The sequence below is a fragment of the Haplochromis burtoni genome, unplaced genomic scaffold, assembly GCF_018398535.1.
Source record: "Haplochromis burtoni strain Fernald_Lab_line unplaced genomic scaffold, NCSU_Asbu1 Contig_18, whole genome shotgun sequence".
Taxonomy (NCBI): Eukaryota; Metazoa; Chordata; class Actinopteri; order Cichliformes; family Cichlidae; genus Haplochromis; species Haplochromis burtoni.
The window spans coordinates 3,380,180-3,404,537 of record NW_024582379.1 but is presented as its reverse complement, the minus strand read 5'-3'; the positions used below and the strand labels follow the sequence as shown (position 1 = coordinate 3,404,537).

The 24,358-nt window shown below is 39.9% G+C and overlaps 1 protein-coding gene across 1 annotated transcript; it reads right to left on the bottom strand.

Annotated features, from left to right (window-relative positions):
* Nucleotides 1-912: 912 nt before the first annotated feature.
* LOC102308023 (eosinophil peroxidase) lies at nt 913-6,420 on the bottom strand. The gene is made up of 15 exons (XM_005916310.3): nt 6,357-6,420; nt 6,067-6,135; nt 5,717-5,801; nt 5,412-5,584; nt 5,181-5,313; nt 4,907-5,036; nt 4,589-4,795; nt 4,136-4,499; nt 3,881-4,041; nt 3,538-3,796; nt 3,290-3,460; nt 2,590-2,827; nt 2,287-2,486; nt 2,085-2,126; nt 913-1,959 (listed from the first exon to the last, which is right to left on the bottom strand). Exons 2-15 carry the CDS (start codon nt 6,131-6,133, stop codon nt 1,541-1,543), a joined length of 2,649 nt encoding a protein of 882 aa, XP_005916372.1. The 5' UTR covers nt 6,134-6,135; nt 6,357-6,420; the 3' UTR covers nt 913-1,540.
* Nucleotides 6,421-24,358: the final 17,938 nt, after the last annotated feature.

Genomic DNA, 24,358 nt, shown 5'->3' with positions numbered 1-24,358 from the left:
ACATCTGCCCAACACATTACTGCAAAATTTTCATCTCAACTGCAGATGTTTGGACTTTTAATAGTGTAAAATGCACGGGTGTTGCATTAACGCTATTTTACTTTCGCTCATTAAAGTGTAAAATGTGCATCCTTTGAAAGTAAAAAACAAAAACAAACAAAAAAACAAAACAAAACAAAACAAAACAAAAGAACTATTCCAAACCTTTGCGATAAGTAAATGTAAAACAAATGATTAAAGAATGCTTTTAAACTCTCAGTCTCAAAGTGGTGAATTGCTTTATGTAAATTAAGTCGATAACGTACCTCCTATTTAAAATTTGATTTGAGTTCTTTATTTGAGAAATTTTGTACTTGTTGTCAGGCTGCAAATTCTGACATGAACTTATAATAGAAAACCCCTTTTTGAATGCGGACCACTTCATGGGAGCGTGAGTTTATGATCTGTAATAGTTTAGATAATTTATTTTTACAATAAGAGAAACTTGGCTTTGAAAAGGATTTACCAACTACTGAATTGGGTTCATCTCTTCAGAAACACGGGGATAAATACCGCCAGAATATATTATATTTTCTTTTGCTTTAGTCATCTTTGAAAGATCAATCTGCTTTGTTTCTTTGTTCTAATGAAACTATCACAAACTTTCAAACTGTTTAAAGGAAACATTAAACGAAATTAAGTTTTATGTTTTTAAAGAATCATCTATTTTCATACAGATTGAGTTAAAATAACTCAAGAATCAGCATAATCACAACATTCTAGTAAAGTCAGTGAATTTGATCCACGTGGTTGCGCGTCTGCCTAGTTTGCTGTGATTTAAAAGCCTCTACGACAACGCCATCTCCTGGTCTGCATGGAGCATTCAGCTCTGACTTTCAGAGTTGGGCGGATCAAAAGAAAACATCTAGTTGCTCATTTTAATTTTCATTTATTAGGAACTGAAAGTCATAAATGTTTATGAATAAATGCATGATCTTTGAAATATCTCTTATGTGATTTAGGAAAAGGATGAAAAACAATAAATCTTCAGGAATTTAAAAGACAAGATTGAACAAATCATTCACGATTAAAATGAATCTTCACAACAAACTTCTTCATCCCTTTTTGCAAGCACAGGTATCAATGGATTGTACATATTTCTTCATTAAATGAAAATCTTTAAAACATTTAAAGAGTGCAACATATTAACCACAGCATGTTTCAGTTGTTTTATCTTTAACCTCCTAATACCCCAACTCTTTCATTTTAAATTTCTCTTTGCTATTTGAGATTTGTAGTGTCATAATTGAACTCTTTATTTGGTGTCTGAACACAGTAGCATTTTTCCTCAGTACAAAATCAAAATGAGAAACAACAATGGTGCCTGTTTGAGCAATATGGCTCATTTGAAAGAGCAAAATTTAGTGTTGTGGTCTAGTAACTAATAGTTAGTTAGACTTATCATAACCTAAAGGCAGCCTTTTAAAAGGTGCAAGTTAAACAAAAGACATGCAAAAAAAACTGGGCATTGTTGTGAGGATGCTGTCTATTAGTAAACATCCTACACTTCAAATAGCAGATGCCCGTTGAAGTAGCTGTTACTAGTGATGCCATTGGCACTGTTACGAGCAACCAGCCAGACCCTGTCACCACGCTCAAGCTGAACATAAATGCTTCCACTGGCCATCAGGTAACCGGTATGCTTTGTGGTGAATGAGTGAAGAATCCGGTTCCCGTTGCGCACCAGATCCACATTGGCAGACCTCTGGAAAATCGTAAGGCTGAACTCAAACTCATAAACACCCGGGGTCTCACATGTAAAGATCCCATTCTGAGTGTTGTAGCTGTTCTGTCCGTTGTAGATCACGTCACGGAAAATGATTGGATTACCAGCGTTGGGGGAGTTGCTGCCAAGTCGCATTGAGAAAGCAATGTTCCCTTGGTTTTCAGGGGGGCTAGGGGTAAAAGGTGGTTCTGTTTCTGAAAAATAACATAAGTGCTATTATAACGAAATAACCTGTAAACTTGAATATAAGCTACATGTAATACTTTAATATAAATTTGAACATGCATGGACAATATAGAACAATGAGTGAGAGGTTTACCTGGATCTTCTTCTGAACTTGAAGATTCATCTGAATCTGAATCTTAAAAAAAAAAGGTAAAAATCAGTATGTCCAAAATCCTTTAAGAGTAGCTTAAAGTGCTTCACTGATTAGTGACATGCAAGATAAGCAAAAATAATTATTTCCTAAATAATCCAATGTCACTGACTGTCTGGAGTCTAATTTCACATCAAGGACTCACCACCCTCCTTCCATGGATTGAGGTCGAAGTTAGGGATGTTCTCGCACTGGGTGTAGCCATTCCCTCGAGGCCGGAACAGGAAGGGGTTTTCAGGGACTTCAGTGATACCAGTATTGTCGCAGATTATACGAGCCATTGATGTTTGCCTCAGTGACCGTTTCTGAGCCTCAGTGAAGACTCCATCATTCTCCCACCAAAGTCTGAAATGGGACAACGTTTAAAGTTTAAAGACCAAATCCAACAGTAAGGCTAACACAGCCCCCTGAGCCTCAACAGTGTTCGCTTTGTTTTCCTTCTGCTTACCGGTCTCCCTGACGGATCTTTTGGAACTGAGTTGCGATCAAGCAGGCAAACAGAGGTCCCACTCGTCCTCCATGGACAAATGGCTCTGACACTCCTCCAAGCCACACATCAATGTTGTCAGGGGTGCCATAGAGATTGAGCAGCCTCTGTGCCAGATCTGTATTGTTCAGCACTGCAGCCAGGTCCTCAAGAGTTTGTGGCTGCGACAGTCCACAGAACTTGCGCCACTTGTTGTAGCCTGAAAAGGATCAAGCACAGTTTAGGACAGTTGATCTTCTATGCATGTTCATCAGAGGCCTTGAATGATTAAGCAAACTTAATTATATTAATCAGTCAAAAAAATCTATCAAAATGTGTTTGTATAGTACTTTCCATGCAAGGTAGAGTAGCTTAAAGTCCTTCACTGATTACTGACATGCAATGATAGGAATTTTTTAAAGAAAAAAATGAAATTGCAAAGTTTCATTAACAATAGAAGTACAAATAATACGAATAATATATAATTAGCTAAATAACTAAGTAAAAAAAATACCTTAAAATAACATAAAGAAAGAAAATAAAGATTATTGTAGCAAGTAATGTCTATCAAACATACTCAATCAAATGAATCAAAAAAGTAGGTTTATGGTTTATATTTAAGGACTGCAGTTCTCTCTTGTCAGATTAAATATACTTATATTTATAAAGATTAAACAAATACCAGGGACTCCGTGGTCTCTTGCTCTCTGCATGTTCAGTGAACCCAGATCCAGTGCCACCCTAGAGGAGAACTTAAACAGCCTGTCCGTCAGTTCCTCAGACATCATGTGCTGCTGAGTGTTCAGTTTGGCTGGGCGACCCACTAGCCCTCTCATGACAGGGTCCACACCACCTGAGAAACACACAAAATCATTTCAGTTTTGAAAATCCTCGACGATAGAACTAAAAAGTTAAATATTTCGTCTCTACCTTCAAAGATCATCCTCCATGGTGTGAAGAAGTTTCTGTGCAGCAGATCGCTGGGGTATTCAGGGTGCTCCTCGTACTGCTCATCAAGACGGGAAATGATTGGCTGAATCATCAGGTGAGCAAAACGGAAGGCAGCTACGCCAAATACATTGGCGATCCCGGGATTCACGTCTTCATCGTAGCCAGGGTAGGTGGACAGCAGCTCTGCAATGACGTCTGGACCAACAATGTGATGTAAGAAGTCTCTGAATGTCATCACCTAAAAGACCAAAGAGAAACTCAGCAGTGTAATTGAATAATGAGTGTAATTAAAATACTTCAGGAAGTCTAGCTCCTCACTAACCTGGAGATAGGCGCCCACAATCTTGCGAGCCTCCTGGTAGAGTCTCTCTCCATCCCACTGTGGATTGAGACAGGCCAGAGCACGTGCGAGTCGGTTGTGTTCACGTAACATGACAGTGTGCAGAGCGGTCAGTGCGTTGTTCTCAGTGGCGCGATCGTCACCTTAAAATTACATGATATTAGAGCGGAAAAAACAAGTCTTGTTGGCTGTGTGCACTTGAGAGATTTGAAAGTCAGTGTATTTGATGGTACTCACCAGCGAAAAAGCAAGGCACCTCCACCGCATTTGAGGTATTCGTAATGCGAGCTCGAGTGGCACACATGTTGATACTCATAGAGCTGAAGGGTAAAAACTCACGGCCGGTATCATTAAAAATGTCATTGACCCTCAAAAGACCCTTATCTGAGGTGAGGTCCCGGAGGGAGTGAGCTTTGGCGTCGTCTGAGCCGTAGACTTCACCTCCATCGAGGAAGGACGTGAGAGTGTTCATCTGTTCGCGGACTGTGCTTGCACCGAAGTTGAAGCCAGTGTTTCCAGAGCCACAAGCTGGTGCTGAGCGGGTGAAAGGAATGCACTCATCCTCTGAATTACTGCCGAACCTGGGGTCATTTTCAGGAATCTATTTGGAAGACAAGACACACTCAGCATTCACTCTGCATGCATTTGAATGCAAATATGTATTTCCCTGAGTAATGCAGTGGCACTGACATCAATGGGGAAGCAGGGCTCTCTGCGCGTGCAAGTCTTTCCACAGTCAATGCCGTCACTGAATGAAGCAATGGAAGGAGAAGTAGGAGTGAAGGTCAGGTCATGATCAGTGAACTGGGCAAAGATTGTCACCAGGAAAGTGTAGAGTGGATCGCTCTGCACGTCAGCGGTAGGTGTTGGCAAAATGCGGTTGGACACTTCTCTCACCTGTGTATGAGGGTGTAGAAAATGAATTCTGTGTAGAGAGGCTTCATGAACATATTTCTTTAGAGCATTTTGGAGTGTGCCCAGTAAAGATGAAATTCTAAAGTGTCTTACCAGGGGAAGAATGTGATTGTTCACTTCTTGATCACGGGTCCAGCCTTTAGGTGTAGAAGTGCCATCCTCATACTCAGCAGGGAGAAAGCGGAGAAAAGGTGTGTTGGAGGCTCCCCAGCGGGTGTTTTTCCTACATGAGAGAAGCAGATACACTATATTGTATAAAGATAAACAACATCCAACAAAAGACCTCACCCAAGTCCCAAATTATAGGCATCACTGTCAGCACAAAATGGGAAATAATTATTCTGGAAATGATAAATGATTGTCTCACATGTTGTTGCACACACCGCTTGCAGTGCGATATGTGTGCAAGTTTTGAGTTGTCCTACAAGAAGGGATGCGGTGACGTGGAGAGCAGCCTGTCAGTTCAATGAGGGCCTGTAGATTTTCCTTAGAGATCAAATCTGAATAAGACAGACGATGAAAATTAATTAACTTCAACATTTAAGTAAAATGGAAAATTTACCAATTGAAATTTAAATGAACATTTTTAAATACACACCTGTGGCATTGATGGAGCGCTTGTGACGCTTTTCAAGACTTTCGGTGATCATTTGCAAAGAATTAGCCAGGTAATCAGCAGAGCGCACAGCAATGCGGGATGCTCCTCTGGGCTGCTTCATTAGCCGCACAACATCAGCGTAATGTGCGTTTCTTCTCACGCGATCCAAGCTCCTGTGATGTGTGAGGAATTCATATTTGTTAAAGTTTCAAGTAGGATACCTTGAAAAATACTTTGATTTTTGCTGTGCCCATTGGTTCAGGGTCTGAAGATTTAGCTGTAGTTTAAGAGGTCTGGAGACTCACTGTTGCCTTGAATAACGATAGGCTGCATCCACCTTTGCCTTTGCTGCCATCACAGTGTTTTCAATGAAGCTCTGACTCAAATGTGCTGATAAAAGAGAAAATGTTTGCTTTTATTCACTCCTTGCTTCACTGACTGCAAGATACTTTGCTTATTGCATGAAAATGTTTGTTACACACAGATATAAATGCAGAAGAGAAGAAGAAGCATAAAACTTTTACATTTCTTTGTCATCTCATAAATTAATTCGAAAATATCTAAGGCAAATGGTAGAACCATGTGATCATTTCACTTGAGTGAGGAATGCATCAAACGTTATATGCTGCTGTCAGAAGACAGAGTTAGTACTCACCTTCATTGACCTGGCATTGCAAGCACAGGTACAGGCCCACAGCCAGAAGGCAGAGAAACCGATTCATCTCTGAGGGAAAAAGTAGAATAAAATGTAAATTGTGTATATATATATATATATATATAATTTACATTTACATTTTATCTATATATATATATATAGATATATATAGATATATATATAGATATAGATAGATATATATATATAGATATATATATATAACTGGTTCTTCTTCAGGCATGTAACCTTTTTGCTATTGTTACATGTGTGTGTGTGTACAAGACATGTACCTTCTGTATTCTGATGTCCTGTGGCATCCACCAGCAGCTGTCAGAAGTCTGTGCTGCTCAGGTGTTTTATAGGGCCAGTGGACAAGTGCGTCATCCCATGCAACATCTGCAGGCAGGAATTTTGCTCGGAATTTTCTCGTTCTTACTTCCTGCCCGTCACCTTTACAGGCGGGTCTTCCTCCTTTGTTTAGTCATGGTATTAAAGAATAAGAACAACATTTTCAAAATAATACCAAAAATTTAAAGCGTTTTGATTAAAACGAGGGAGAAAAACCTCACAAATAAGTGTCTTTACTTTTTTAATTCATACATTTGTTTGTGTCTCCATTAAATAATTTTTGAGAGAACACAACATTTCACCATAAGTGTTGTATTATCATGGATACACAGATTGTAGTGTACACCATTTATTCTCTCACATCGGTCCTTACACTTGGGTCAGGTTGTTTTTACCAAACCAAAAAAGCTGATCACATTTGCATACCGCTGCACAAAATGCACGATTTCTGTTGTGTAACACGTAGCATCCAAATGTTGCTTTAGGTAAAGTATAAACTTGAAACCGTTTTGTCTGCTCTTTATTTTATTTCAGTCAACGATAATTTTTTGCACAATGCTCGTCAAACGATGGTGTCAGATAAGCAATAAGCGATGCCAGACAAACATTCTCCAGATTTAATGACAATGCGCACAAACAATGAACTAAGAAAACAACTTCCTGCATACTAAGAATTGCAATAAACTAAAACATTTCCCTGCAACACAAGCAGTGACCGTATATACGTTAAGTTACTTTGCGAATTTAAAACGATATTGGATATTCTTATTTCCATTTACATTCGTATTGTTTATCCTACTAGTCAATGTCCAACAAAAAGAAAATTGTGTCATGTTGCAAAATTTGCGTTTGTGTGTTTTTATGTTCATTCTGTAATTATCCAACACGTGCACGGTGAATAAAAACCATCATGTACATTGATGTTGCTACACATCGGCCTATACTAACTTTTCTCGTGGCCACGCAACCACATAAGCTAAAGTAAGATGCACAATTTCTGCAAAACTCATGTATTATCAAGTTAAATTGGCGACTGTAAATAGAGGAAAGTATATAATTTTCGAAAATGAATGTACGCCTGTCTATGTGGCGACCAGGATCTTAAAGAAAAGAAAAGAAAAGAAAAGAAAAAGAAAAAGAAAAAAGCTGCCCATCTTTGCTCATCTGTGCTAATCTTAGCGTACTGAAATTCCTCCACTGCCTGCAGGTGAGGTTACATCTCAGACAGGTAGATCGTGTCATTGAGTCACCTCGGAACAATGCTTGTAACTAATCAAGGTAAGGCCATCTCCTATTGTTCAGTCTCGGGGAAGGAAGATGTCGCCATTCATCAACTTCATTCGCAATTAAAACTTTCCAGTTTACGTGGACAACGACGTGAGAGTGAAACGGGATTAAAATCTAATAGGCTAATAATAACTCCTAGTCTTAAACAGCAATATGTCTGTTTAACTACAATTTAATAACTACGTGGGTTACATTTTTATTTAAGTACTTTCATACTTAAGTAATTTCATACTTATGGTTAAATAAAGCAAAACGAATGTTCTGCCTTGGTTCCAGTGGTTATTAAGACAGATTAAGATAAACAGCCTGATAAAGTAAAGAATTTAATAATCGTTTTAAACTAAGTCTCCCTGCTGGCACTTTGAAGGTCAAGCCGAGCTCTCATTTTAAACCCATAGCTGCATCCTTGCTGTCGGGGTGCGGTGCGCAGTAGCCTTGCTTGATTTTATTTGCTCAACAATTTACCTGTCCAAATATTCACTGGCGACAGCAAAGCATGAATGCGGGCGATTAAAACTTTTCACAATTTGTTTAAAGAAAGTTTCTCTTGATTCATAAACAGGATGTAGAAAATATGATTTACGAAAGAATTATGTCGAAAGCAGAGAAATGACTTGTTTCCCAAGGATCATTGTCACTTTTTGTGTCACTTTTATGTCACAAAAAAATCCCTTTTTATATATTTGACATACATATTCGACAAATAATATTAGCAAAAATGGCAAGGCAGTATTGTACAATTATTAATGTAACACATTAATGGAAAAAGCTGCTTTGACCTGTGCTTCTTTGCAAACTGCTTTCACGCAAACATGAAAAACAAAACAAATCCATCCATGTTGAGCTTTCGACTGCTGTCAGAAGTCTCTTTGCTAGCAGATGTGTTTCCCTTTTAGTCATCCTCAGGTGCTGTTTTGAGAAAGTGATCCATGCCTTAATTTCATCCAGGCTTTTTATGTTTGACAGCTTTTATTTGACCATTAGGCTCGGATAGCTGCAAAATGTTGAAGCTGGTATCTTGAACCACACATGCAAGCAGGACCACATTTTACCCCTCCTGGTTTATTTGTACTGGCTTGAAGTTGTTACCTTTCCGTTTAACTTTTTGCTTTCAAAAAATCATTGAGGTCAGCTGACCAGATGCTTCTGGTTGTATACAGAAGCAGATTAAAACAAAAAGAACTTTGCTGTAGCTACAAGTAAACTCTGGAACAGCTTGCTCTACGCATCTGACCCCAACACTGCATGGTGGAAGTGTGGTAACACCATTGCTTCACAGTAGAAGGTCCTGGGATTAGGGTTATCTAGTTATCAAATTTAGTCTGGTGCCTTTCTGTGTGGAGTTTGTGTCGGCCCCCAACCCACCCACCCATGACTTGCTTGGGTTCTCTTCAGGTGCAGCTTCCCTCAGTCCAAAAATGTGCCAGTTAGGATAACTTGTGAAATTACCATTTCTCTCCACTCATGAAAGCTGGAAGAGATATATATAGTACTATCAAGATATAGTACTATCATTTATGTTAATGAGAGTGTGGGGAGTGAGTTGGAGGGTGGGGTGGGCTGCTTTTAACTATGTAAAGCACTTTGTGCTACATTTTTTTTGTATGAAAAGTGCTTTATAAATAAAGATTGATTGATTGATTGATTGATTGATTGAAAGGCACACAAATGAAAAGGCACACATTGGAGAACAAAGGGGTTGGAAGTAGTGCACTTGGTTTGATTATATCATTTAATAATTACATTGGCTGTGTCTGGATTTTTACTGGGATAAAATAGATGTTTGTGACCACAAAAAAACATACATGGCACTCACATTATCAATCTGCCTAGTCTATTGTAAGCTTACAAAAAATTCAGTTTTAGGTACTTAAATTGAGTCACTGGGGTTTTCTGCACTCTGTTTCCTCAAGCTAAAAATAACATGAATTCATTCCAACATAGAGAACTGACTGGTCCTTCCACAGGCATGTAACTGCTTTGGTATTGTTACATGGGCGTGTGTGTGTGTGTGACAAATAAGACAAATGAATAAGAATTATGTTTGCTTAATGTGTGAAAGTTTGTTCTTATTTAGACTCAAGTGTGGTAGCAAGCTGGAATATACAGTGCTCAGCAGCATAAATGAGTACACCCCTTTACATTTGTCAGAAAACCTTTAGTTTTCTTTCAGAATCAACATTTTCTATGAGATGTTATAATACAGAATACTGCCATAAATGTGGGCCACTGATTGCAAAGAAAAGATTTGTTAATTTGCACACACACAAAAAATGATTTTCCTAACAAACTCATTCAAGCCCATGTTGCAAAAATGAGTACACCCCAATTATAGTCGTAGGAGAAAATCCACACAAGACTGCAAAATTTGAATTAACAGGCATTCAACCACAGGTGAGTCTAATGATTTATTTAAGAGGTGTCCAGCAGACAGGTGACGATAAAAGGGCATTACTTAACAAAGAAAATCTCTTCCCATTTCATGCTGCCAGCAATAGCTCCACATGGAAGAGAAATATCACAAAATCTGAGAAAGGAAATAATTTCTTTACACAAAAAAGGTGAGTGCTACAAGAAGATCAGCAAAACATTACATATCAGTCAAAGTGATCCAAAAATTTAGGAAAGATGGAAGTGCAACCATATTACAGAGACGTCCAGGCCGTCCACAGAAGTTAATATCTCAACAGGAGCGTCTCCTAATGAAAAGGATTGAAGAAAATCCCCATGGAAGTTCACTGCAGTTAGCTAAAGCAGTAGAAAGCCAAACTGGAGTGACCATTTCCCGTGACACCATCCGGCGCACATTGCAGAGGAATGGCATGCATGGGTATCGTCCATGAAGGAAGCCTCTCCTAAAGTCCATACACAAAAAAGCACACCTAGAATTTGCTAGGGCCCATGCTGAAAAAGATGAAGACTACTGGGACTCTATACTCTGGAGTGATGAGACAAAGATCACTGTTTTTGGAACAAATGGTTTCAAAACGGTATGGTGTCATAAAGGTGAGGATTTCAAGGGGAAATGTATGGTGCCTACAGTGAAACATGGTAGTGGTAGTGTCCTTATGTGGGGCTGCATGAGTGCTGCTGGTGTTGGGGAGCTGCATTTCATTGATGGTATGAACTCAACAATGTACTGCTCTATTCTGAAGGATAAGATAAGATAAGATAAGATAAGATAAGATAAGATAAGATAAGACTTTATTGATCCCACAAGGGGAAATTTTTGCGTCACCTCAGCTCAGGTACAGATATCAGAAGGAAATACAAAAATACAAATAAGTACAATCAATGAAAAAAGTAAGATAATACACTATATACAATGGTAGCATACACAGTATGTGATTATGGAATATGGTTGGAAATCTGGAAGACATAAACATATATAGCTTGATATAGCTATTGTACCACTACTATTCCTTTTATAGACATGTACACACACACATGTACACACTAAATATACATATGTATACATTAGGGGTGCAACGATACTCATATCGATATTGAAACGTTCGATACAGTGCTTTCGGTTCGGCACGCATATGTATCGAACAATACAAAATTTTTGATTTATTTTATCAACTTTCCTTCTGACGATGCTGTCTGTGTTGAGCGCTCAGTGGATCTGCGCTCGACAGTGCAGCCTAGGCGGAGTAGTCGAACGCAGATTCACTGAGCGCAGGGCAAGCTAGCGAGACAGAAGTTAAGCTCTCCTTGCAACATGGCAAATTGAACCTCCCCCACCCTCATTCAGATCTGGCGTTTGGAATATTTTGGTTTTCATGTGACGTATGACCCTGAAGGTAAGCGCGTCATGGACTAAAGTAAAACAGTATGTTGGATGTGCCACGCAATGCTCAATTACATGGGTGGGAACTAGTGTGTTAGCGCAGTTAGCTCGTTAACGTGTTGGCCGTCTAGCCCCATGCACGGGGCGATCCGGCGGTAGCTCGTTAACGGAGATTTGCCGTGTTGTGGCGTTAACGTCATTTCAACGAGATTAACGCTGAAAGCACTAGTGGGAACACAACGAATATGACTGCACATTTACAGCCGACATCATCCTAGTGCAAAGACAAGTGGAAGCAGACAAAAACAACAGCAAGCATGCTACATAACTTTACCGAGTCATTTAGACAGCCGTTAGCACATGATTCTCCTTATGACCTGATGATAGCTGCGAGAATATAGCCCAGAAGAAGCGGATAGTATAGCTTTTATTTTGGAAAGAGCACATTTCTCTGTAATAAACTCTCTTTTCCAAAGATGAGTGATTCCTCAATCAGATACAGGGCTCGCAAATCGCTAGCCCGAGTCCGGGCTAGCGATTTTTTCAGTCGGGCTACCAAAATCTATCTCTGCCCTGCCCGTCGGGCTATTGTAGGAAGGAAAAATATATGTCAATGCTTTTGCATTCTTTCGGAAATGTAGCTGGGTAATTATGTCATTGGCATCGGTGAGCCACTGTCAATATGTGACATATTGAAATCGCGTTTGAATTTGCGCTTGTTTTTTTGCTTTCACTTTGCAATCGCGCGAACTGTGTATAGAGAGCGACAGCTACTGATTGGTGAGTGATGATAATTTGCGCACCAATTCCTCTGACATCGTCTTATCAATCGTTAGCTTACTATGCAAACATGACAAGTGAAATCTCCCGCAGCAGCTTAAACATGTGAGAGGTTGATCGCGCAGAGAATCGCTGAGCTTATGTGAGTGCGTGTGTAAAAGCAGCAGGATATATATTTTAGTTCTGCTGAGCCAAATAAGACAGGTCAGGGTGAAGAAGTGACAGCCAAAGAAAAGCTTACCACAAAACGGAAAAGTTATGACAAATCAGACTATAAGGCAAAAAGAAAGTGCAGCTTTATGGTTTCATGGACAAAAGAATTTCTGTGGCTGCAATATGACGAAGCTAAATAACCAGGGCTGCACATAAGTGGTCCGCAGGTGCGCATTCGCTGTCAAAATAAAAAATGCGCACAAGATAAGAAGTTGCAACGCGTGTTTGCGTACATAAGATTTTCAGGAGGAGGACAGACATTTGTTTAGAACTCTTAAAGATGTCAGAAGAAGCTCCTTTAAGCAATTACTGTGATGTTCCTCCACCTCCAAAGAAATGTCAGAAGATCCGAACCACAAAAGAAGCACGTATTCTCGGAAAAGTAGTTGCAGGAGGTGAGCTGGCTTCAAACAAATGATGAACGCACAGAGATGTGGTGCGGAATGTGCCGTGAAAATTTAATAAATGACAAATTAAAAAGGCATGAACATTTTTTTTGTATCGAAAAAATATCGAACCGTGACACCAAAGTATCGAACCGAACCGTGAATTTTGTGTATCGTTGCACCCAATATATATCCTGCACATGTCCATACACATGGAAGGTCCATTATGCATGAAGTGGTGACCGTGGATGTTCACAGTGTCCAGTGACTTATGACATCGTGATTGAGGAGTTATAGAGTCTAACTGCTGTTGGGATGAATGATCTGCGAAAGCGCTCCTTCCTGCAGTGAGGGTGTTTCAGTCTCTGATTAAAGGAGCTGCTCAGCCCACTCACATACTCGTGCAGTGGGTGATGTGGGTTGTTCGTAATGGATGTCAGCTTTACTAACATCCTCCTCTCACCAACCTGCTGAAGTCTCACACACAACCTGTTGAAAGGGGAGGGGGCAGGTTGCTTCCAAATACTGCACATTTCATTCATAATGTCAATCCAAATCCATTACTTAGTCTTAGATCCTCCCATGCCTTATGGGGCATATCGGGCAGCAAACGAACACCACCAGGTTCGATCTTGTGCCCGGGCTTCAGCTTCTTCCAACGATATGTTCGATGTCTTTAGGTCTTGATGGAATGACCTTCGCCAGGTGTTGTGTGGACATCCTTGTGGTCTTTTAACACCCAAGAGTTGCCAGCGCATCGCTGTTCTTGGGATCAGTGTGTCATCCATATGACCGGCCAGTTGGAGTCTTTGGCATGCGACGATGTTGTGAAGTTTGACCGCGCCACTCTGAATTGTGGTGGGTGCTATGGAAGGCAAATCGACGAAATTGATGGTGAGTTGTTGCTGGTGCTCAACGCACTGTTCGATAATGTTTCTTAAGCCGAAAATCTTTTCTGTGCACAATCATCCACTTCGGAACCCAGCTTGCTCCTCTCGTAGACATTGGTCGAGGGCACTTTTGGGCGGACTCCACAGTGGCATCGCTTAGGCCAGTACAGAGGTCTTCAACATTTTTCATTTCTCCAAGGAGGGTGAAATGATTTTGCAGCTCTAAAGTGAAGGCGTTGACGACGGTCAGGTCCTTGAGCTTCTCTATTGTGAATTGTGATTTGGCTGTCTTTGGTTTCAAAATTTGAGTTTGACTTCTGCTCCGAGTAGGTGGTGGTCAGATCCAACATCCGCTTTTCAATTCAACCTCCATTTTTGGCTGATGCAGATAAGATCAATTTCATTGAATATACGCCCATCCGGTGATCGCCATGTCTTCTTGTGGATCTCTCGGTGCTGGAAATATGTATTTCCAATGCTCAGCCCATTGTGCTCGCAGAAGGATACTAATCGTTCGCCGTTATCGCTGAGACCCATTGAAGATGCATGCGGTCCAACCACTGTCTCCAATCGGTCGCCGCCCATCTGGGCATTGAAATCTCAGATGAAGATCTTAAGTTCGCTATTCGGGATGTCATTAAAGACGTCTTGTCGCACTGACCTAGTAGGTGTGGCTGTTACTCTTCTCTTCCTCCTCTTGCCCACTACCTGCTCTGTGCTGCTGCTTGCGCGTGGCCGCTGATTAGAACTTGTGCCATCTACAACTAAGCGTGGCCTGGTGCGCGCCGCTCCGCCAGGTGAGCTGAATTAAAGCAATCAAGGGCTGGCGTGCCTAGTAGACCTTAAAATGCATGCAGCAGTCATTTGACCCGGGTGCGACATACTGAGAGGACAGCAAACAAAGCACAATCCACTTTCCACTGTGAGGAAGACTTTGAGCTAGACGGGCTATCGGTAAGCTCTTGGACTCATATTTGCTGCTTATATGCTTGGGGACTATGGAAGCTCAATTGTGGAAATGTATTTATGCTTTGGGAAATAGTTACTGCATTTAAGTTTAAAAAATTATATTGATATTAAAATGAATGTTTAAGTTTGAATAAATTGTTTATGTAGATAGTGTTTCCCACATATTTATGTTAATTAATACTAAAAATAGTTACCCCAAATCCTTGGTTAAAGTCTCTATTAAAATATTTGCAAACTCTTAAAATGTATACTTTAAAAATGTAATTGTTTAATAAAAAAGTGTAAAAGCAAGGTAGACACATTTTGTGTGTTTAAGAACCACCGTTTATTTCATCTTCGTTTGTTTGACATTACCCAGCTCTGTGATTAAAAAAACCAATGAATGTAAAACTAACTTAAACTGGGTTAAATGATAGTTTAGCTAAAACTAAATACTTTTGTCTATGTTAAATGGCTTTACTGTATAATGCATTTAATTTATCTGAATGATTAACGAAATTATTTTTAATAGAGACTTTAACAAGGATTTGGTCTAATGAATGATTAACTGCAAATGTCTTTATTTTTTTGGTATCTATTTTTGTTTAAGAGTAACTAGTTTTAAGATTTACAAGGATTGGGGTAACTATTTATTTTTAGTATTAACATAAATATGTGGGAAACACTATCTACATAAACAATTTATTCAAACTTAAACATTCATTTTAATATCAATATAATTTTTTAAACTTAAATGCAGTAACTATTTCCCAAAGCATAAATACATTTCCACAATTGAGCTTCCATAGTTCCCAAACATATAAGCAGCAAATATGAGTCCAAGAGCTTACCGATAGCCCGTCTAGCTCAAAGTCTTCCTCACAGTGGAAAGTGGATTGTGCTTTGTTTGCTGTCCTCTCAGTATGTCGCACCCGGGTCAAATGACTGCTGCATGCATTTTAAGGTCTACTAGGCACGCCAGCCCTTGATTGCTCTAATTCAGCTCACCTGGCGGAGCGGCGCGCACCAGGCCACGCTTAGTTGTAGATTGCACAAGGTCTAATCAGCGGCCACGCGCAAGCAGCAGCACAGAGCAGGTAGTGGGCAAGAGGAGGAAGAGAAGAGTAACAGCCACACCTACTAGGTCAGTGCGACAAGACGTCTTTAATGACATCCCGAATAGCGAACTTAAGATCTTCATCTGAGATTTCAATGCCCAGATGGGCGGCGACCGATTGGAGACAGTGGTTGGACCGCATGCATCTTCAATGGGTCTCAGCGATAACGGCGAACGATTAGTATCCTTCTGCGAGCACAATGGGCTGAGCATTGGAAATACATATTTCCAGCACCGAGAGATCCACAAGAAGACATGGCGATCACCGGATGGGCGTATATTCAATGAAATTGATCTTATCTGCATCAGCCAAAAATGGAGGTTGAATTGAAAAGCGGATGTTGGATCTGACCACCACCTACTCGGAGCAGAAGTCAAACTCAAATTTTGAAACCAAAGACAGCCAAATCACAATTCACAATAGAGAAGCTCAAGGACCTGACCGTCGTCAACGCCTTCACTTTAGAGCTGCAAAATCATTTCACCCTCCTTGGAGAAATGAAAAATGTTGAAGACCTCTGTACTGGCCTAAGCGATGCCACTGTGGAGTCCGCCCAAAAGTGCCCTCGACCAATGTCTACGAGAGGAGCAAGCTGGGTTCCGAAGTGGATGATTGTGCACAGAAAAGATTTTCGGCTTAAGAAACATTATCGAACAGTGCGTTGAGCACCAGCAACAACTCACCATCAATTTCGTCGATTTGCCTTCCATAGCACCCACCACAATTCAGAGTGGCGCGGTCAAACTTCACAACATCGTCGCATGCCAAAGACTCCAACTGGCCGGTCATATGGATGACACACTGATCCCAAGAACAGCGATGCGCTGGCAACTCTTGGGTGTTAAAAGACCACAAGGATGTCCACACAACACCTGGCGAAGGTCATTCCATCAAGACCTAAAGACATCGAACATATCGTTGGAAGAAGCTGAAGCCCGGGCACAAGATCGAACCTGGTGGTGTTCGTTTGCTGCCCGATATGCCCCATAAGGCATGGGAGGATCTAAGACTAAGTAATGGATTTGGATTGACATTATGAATGAAATGTGCAGTATTTGGAAGCAACCTGCCCCCTCCCCTTTCAACAGGTTGTGTGTGAGACTTCAGCAGGTTGGCGAGAGGAGGATGTTAGTAAAGCTGACATCCATCATGAACAACCCACATCACCCACTGCATGAGTATGTGAGTGGGCTGAGCAGCTCCTTTAGTCAGAGACTGAAACACCCTCGCTGCAGGAAGGAGCGCTTTCGCAGATCATTCATCCCAACAGCAGTTAGACTCTATAACTCCTCAATCACGATGTCATAAGTCACTGGACACTGTGAACATCCACGGTCACCACTTCATGCATAATGGACCTTCCATGTGTATGGACATGTGCAGTTATATATTGGGTGCAAGATACACAAAATTCACGGTTCGGTTCGATACTTTGGTGTCACGGTTCGATATTTTTTCGATACAAAAAAAATGTTCATGCCTTTTTAATTTGTCATTTATTAAATTTTCACGGCACATTCCGCACCACATCTCTGTGCGTTCATCATTTGTTTGAAGCCAGCTCACCTCCTGCAACTACTTTTCCGAGAATACGTGCTTCTTTTGTGGTTCGGACTCCTTCTGACATTTCTTTGGAGGTGGAGGAACATCACAGTAATTGCTTAAAGGAGCTTCTTCGACATCTTTAAGAGTTCTAAACAAATGTCTGTCCTCCTCCTGAAAATCTTATGTACGCAAACACGCGTTGCAACTTCTTATCTTGTGCGATTTTTTATTTTGACAGCGAATGCGCACCTGCGGACCACTTATGTGCAGCCCTGGTTATTTAGCTGTCATATTGCAGCCACAGAAATTCTTTTGTCCATGAAACCATAAAGCTGCACTTTCTTTTTGCCTTATAGTCTGATTTGTCATAACTTTTCCGTTTTGTGGTAAGCTTTTCTTTGGCTGTCACTTCTTCACCCTGACCTGTCTTATTTGGCTCAGCAGAACTAAAATATATATCCTGCTGCTTTTACACACGCACTCACATAAGCTCAGCGATTCTCTGCGCGATCAACCTCTCACATGTTTAAGCTTGCTGCGGGAGATTTCACTTGTCATGTTTGCATAGTAAGCTAACGATTAATAAGACGATGTCAGAGGAATTGGTGCGCAAATTATCATCACTCACCAATCAGTAGCTGTCGCTCTCTATACACAGTTGCACGATTGCAAAGTGAAAGCAAAAAAACAAGCGCAAATTCAAACGCGATTTCAATATGTCACATATTGACAGTGGCTCACCGATGCCAATGACATAATTACCCAGCTACATTTCCGAAAGAATGCAAAAGCATTGACATATATTTTCCTTCCTACGATAGCCGACGGGCAGGGCAGAGATAGATTTTGGTAGCCCGACTGAAAAATCGCTAGCCGGCGTCGCTAGCGATATTTGCAAGCCCTGTATCTGATTGAGGAATCACTCATCTTTGGAAAAGAGAGTTTATTACAGAGAAATGGCTCTTTCCAAAATAAAAGCTATACTATACGCTTCTTCTGGGCTATATTCTCAGCATCATATCAGGTCCCATAAGGAGAATCATGTGCTAACAGCTGTCTAAATGACTCGGCGTAAAGTTAGTAGCATGCTGCTGTTGTTTTTGTCTGCTTCCACTTGTCTTTGCACTAGGATGATGTCCGTAAATGTGCAGTCATATTCGTTGTGTTCCCACTAGTGCTTGTCAGCGTTAATCTCGTTAAAATGACTTAACGCCACTAACACGGCAAATCTCCGTTAACGAGTTACCGCCGGATCGCCCCGTGCAGTGGGGCTAGACGGCGTCAACACGTTAACGAGCTAACTGCGCTAACCACTAGTTCCCACCTTAATTGAGCATTGCGTGGCACATCCACATACTGTTTTACTTTAGTCCATGACGCGCTTACCTTCAGGGTCATACGTCACATGAAAACCAAAATATTCCAAACGCCAGATCTGAATGAGGGTGGGGGAGGTTCAATTTGCCATGTTGCAAGGAGAGCTTAACTTCTGTCTCGCTAGCTTGCCCTGCCTCAGTGAATCTGCGTTCGACTACTCCGCCTAGGCTGCACTGTCGAGCGCAGATCCACTGAGCGCTCAACACAGACAGCATCGTCAGAAGGAAAGTTGATAAAATAAATCAAAAATTTTGTATTGTTCGATACATATGCGTGCCGAACCGAAAGCACTGTATCGAACGTTTCAATATCGATATGAGTATCGTTGCACCCCTAATGTATACATATGTATATTTAGTGTGTACATGTGTGTGTGTACATGTCTATAAAATAGGAATAGTAGTGGTACAATAGCTATATCAAGCTATATATTTTATGTCTTCCAATTTCCAACCATATTCATAATCACATACTGTGTATGCTACCATTGTATATAGTGTATTATCTTACTTTTTTTCATTGATTGTACTTATTTGTATTTTTGTATTTCCTTCTGATATCTGTACCTGAGCTGAGGTGACGCAAAAATTTCCCCTTTGTGGGATCAATAAAGCTTCTTATTTCTTATCTTATCTTATCTTATCTTATCTTATCTTATCTTATCTTACTTATCTTATCTAGTCTTATTTACTCAATAGAGCAGTACATTGTTGAGTTCATGATACCATCAATGAAATGCAGCTCCCCAACACCAGCAGCACTCATGCAGCCCCACATAAGGACACTCCACCACCATGTTTCACTGTAGGCACCATGCATTGTCTTTGAAATCCTCACCTTTATGACACCATACAGTTTTGAAACCATTAGTTCCAAAAACAGTGATCTTTGTCTCATCACTCCAGAGTATAGAGTCCCAGTAGTCTTCATCTTTTTCAGCATGGGCCCTAGCAAATTCTAGGCGTGCTTTTTTGTGCATGGGCTTTAGGAGAGGCTTCCTTCATGGACGATACCCATGCATGCCATTCCTCTGCAGTGTGCCGTATGGTGTCACGGGAAACGGTCACTCCAGTTTGGCTTTCTACTGCTTTAGCTAACTGCAGTGAACTTCCATGGTGATTTTCTTTCAACCTTTCATCAGGAGACGCTCCTGTTGAGATGATTAACTTCGTGGACGGCCTGGACGTCTCTGTAGATGGTTGCACTTCCATCTTTCTCTAAATTTTTGGATCACTTTGACTGATATGTAATGTTTTGCTGATCTTCTTGTAGCACTCACCTTTTTTGTGTAAAGAAATTATTTCCTTTCTCAGATTTGTGATCACTTTCTCTTCCATGTGGAGCTATTGCTGGCAGCATGAAATGGGAAGAGATTTTCTTTGTTAAGTAATGCCCTTTTATCGTCACCTGTCTGCTGGACACCTCTTAAATAAATCATTAGACTCACCTGTGGTTGAATGCCTGTTAATTCAAATTTTGCAGTCTTGTGTGGATTTTCTCCTACGACTATAATTGGGGTGTACTCATTTTTGCAACATGGGCTTGAATGAGTTTGTTAGGAAAATCATTTTTTGTGTGTGTGCAAATTAACAAATCTTTTCTTTGCAATCAGTGGCCCACATTTATGGCAGTATTCTGTATTATAACATCTCATAGAAAATGTTGATTCTGAAAGAAAACTAAAGGTTTTCTGACAAATGTAAAGGGGTGTACTCATTTATGCTGCTGAGCACTGTATATTCCAGCTTGCTACCACACTTGAGTCTAAATAAGAACAAACTTTCACACATTAAGCAAACATAATTCTTATTCATTTGTCTTATTTGTCACACACACACACACGCCCATGTAACAATACCAAAGCAGTTACATGCCTGTGGAAGGACCAGTCAGTTCTCTATGTTGGAATGAATTCATGTTATTTTTAGCTTGAGGAAACAGAGTGCAGAAAACCCCAGTGACTCAATTTAAGTACCTAAAACTGAATTTTTTGTAAGCTTACAATAGACTAGGCAGATTGATAATGTGAGTGCCATGTATGTTTTTTTGTGGTCACAAACATCTATTTTATCCCAGTAAAAATCCAGACACAGCCAATGTAATTATTAAATGATATAATCAAACCAAGTGCACTACTTCCAACCCCTTTGTTCTCCAATTGCTATATACATTTTGATCCTTTCAATCAATCAATCAATCAATCAATCAATCTTTATTTATAAAGCACTTTTCATACAAAAAAAATGTAGCACAAAGTGCTTTACATAGTTAAAAGCAGCCCACCCCCCCCCAACTCACTCCCCACACTCTCATTAACATAAATGATAGTACTATATCTTGATAGTACTATATATATCTCTTCCAGCTTTCATGAGTGGAGAGAAATGTAATTTCACAAGTTATCCTAACTGGCACATTTTTGGACTGAGGGAAGCTGCACCTGAAGAGAACCCAAGCAAGTCATGGGTGGGTGGGTTGCGCCGACACAAACTCCACACAGAAAGGCACCAGACTAAATTTGATAACTAGATAACCCTAATCCCAGGACCTTCTACTGTGAAGCAATGGTGTTACCACACTTCCACCATGCAGTGTTGGGGTCAGATGCGTAGAGCAAGCTGTTCCAGAGTTTACTTGTAGCTACAGCAAAGTTCTTTTTGTTTTAATCTGCTTCTGTATACAACCAGAAGCATCTGGTCAGCTGACCTCAATGATTTTTTGAAAGCAAAAAGTTAAACGGAAAGGTAACAACTTCAAGCCAGTACAAATAAACCAGGAGGGGTAAAATGTGGTCCTGCTTGCATGTGTGGTTCAAGATACCAGCTTCAACATTTTGCAGCTATCCGAGCCTAATGGTCAAATAAAAGCTGTCAAACATAAAAAGCCTGGATGAAATTAAGGCATGGATCACTTTCTCAAAACAGCACCTGAGGATGACTAAAAGGGAAACACATCTGCTAGCAAAGAGACTTCTGACAGCAGTCGAAAGTTCATCATGGATGGATTGTTTTGTTTTCTATGTTTGCGTGAAAGCAGTTTGCAAAGAAGCACAGGTCAAAGCAGCTTTTTCCATTAATGTGTTACATTAATAATTGTACAATACTGCCTTGCCATTTTTGCTAATATTATTTGTCGAATATGTATGTCAAATATATAAAAAGGGATTTTTTTGTGACATAAAAGTGACACAAAAAGTGACAATGATCCTTGGGAAACAAGTCATTTCTCTGCTTTCGACATAATTCTTTCGTAAATCATATTTTCTACATCCTGTTTATGAATCAAGAGAAACTTTCTTTAAACAAATTGTGAAAAGTTTTAATCGCCCGCGTTCATGCTTTGCTGTCGCCAGTGAATATTTGGACAGGTAAATTGTTGAGCAAATAAAATCAAGCAAGGCTACTGCGCACCGCACCCCGACAGCAAGGATGCAGCTATGGGTTTAAAATGAGAGCTCGGCTTGACCTTCAAAGTGCCAGCAGGGAGACTTAGTTTAAAACGATTATTAAATTCTTTACTTTATCAGGCTGTTTATCTTAATCTGTCTTAATAACCACTGGAACCAAGGCAGAACATTCGTTTTGCTTTATTTAACCATAAGTATGAAATTACTTAAGTATGAAAGTACTTAAATAAAAATGTAACCCACGTAGTTATTAAATTGTAGTTAAACAGACATATTGCTGTTTAAGACTAGGAGTTATTATTAGCCTATTAGATTTTAATCCCGTTTCACTCTCACGTCGTTGTCCACGTAAACTGGAAAGTTTTAATTGCGAATGAAGTTGATGAATGGCGACATCTTCCTTCCCCGAGACTGAACAATAGGAGATGGCCTTACCTTGATTAGTTACAAGCATTGTTCCGAGGTGACTCAATGACACGATCTACCTGTCTGAGATGTAACCTCACCTGCAGGCAGTGGAGGAATTTCAGTACGCTAAGATTAGCACAGATGAGCAAAGATGGGCAGCTTTTTTCTTTTTCTTTTTCTTTTCTCTTTTCTTTTCTTTAAGATCCTGGTCGCCACATAGACAGGCGTACATTCATTTTCGAAAATTATATACTTTCCTCTATTTACAGTCGCCAATTTAACTTGATAATACATGAGTTTTGCAGAAATTGTGCATCTTACTTTAGCTTATGTGGTTGCGTGGCCACGAGAAAAGTTAGTATAGGCCGATGTGTAGCAACATCAATGTACATGATGGTTTTTATTCACCGTGCACGTGTTGGATAATTACAGAATGAACATAAAAACACACAAACGCAAATTTTGCAACATGACACAATTTTCTTTTTGTTGGACATTGACTAGTAGGATAAACAATACGAATGTAAATGGAAATAAGAATATCCAATATCGTTTTAAATTCGCAAAGTAACTTAACGTATATACGGTCACTGCTTGTGTTGCAGGGAAATGTTTTAGTTTATTGCAATTCTTAGTATGCAGGAAGTTGTTTTCTTAGTTCATTGTTTGTGCGCATTGTCATTAAATCTGGAGAATGTTTGTCTGGCATCGCTTATTGCTTATCTGACACCATCGTTTGACGAGCATTGTGCAAAAAATTATCGTTGACTGAAATAAAATAAAGAGCAGACAAAACGGTTTCAAGTTTATACTTTACCTAAAGCAACATTTGGATGCTACGTGTTACACAACAGAAATCGTGCATTTTGTGCAGCGGTATGCAAATGTGATCAGCTTTTTTGGTTTGGTAAAAACAACCTGACCCAAGTGTAAGGACCGATGTGAGAGAATAAATGGTGTACACTACAATCTGTGTATCCATGATAATACAACACTTATGGTGAAATGTTGTGTTCTCTCAAAAATTATTTAATGGAGACACAAACAAATGTATGAATTAAAAAAGTAAAGACACTTATTTGTGAGGTTTTTCTCCCTCGTTTTAATCAAAACGCTTTAAATTTTTGGTATTATTTTGAAAATGTTGTTCTTATTCTTTAATACCATGACTAAACAAAGGAGGAAGACCCGCCTGTAAAGGTGACGGGCAGGAAGTAAGAACGAGAAAATTCCGAGCAAAATTCCTGCCTGCAGATGTTGCATGGGATGACGCACTTGTCCACTGGCCCTATAAAACACCTGAGCAGCACAGACTTCTGACAGCTGCTGGTGGATGCCACAGGACATCAGAATACAGAAGGTACATGTCTTGTACACACACACACATGTAACAATAGCAAAAAGGTTACATGCCTGAAGAAGAACCAGTTATATATATGTATCTATATATATATATCTATCTATATCTATATATATATCTATATATATCTATATATATATATATAGATAAAATGTAAATGTAAATTATATATATATATATATATATACACAATTTACATTTTATTCTACTTTTTCCCTCAGAGATGAATCGGTTTCTCTGCCTTCTGGCTGTGGGCCTGTACCTGTGCTTGCAATGCCAGGTCAATGAAGGTGAGTACTAACTCTGTCTTCTGACAGCAGCATATAACGTTTGATGCATTCCTCACTCAAGTGAAATGATCACATGGTTCTACCATTTGCCTTAGATATTTTTTTAACCCCATTTTTTGGCGCCCTATTTAATTCCCCATTCT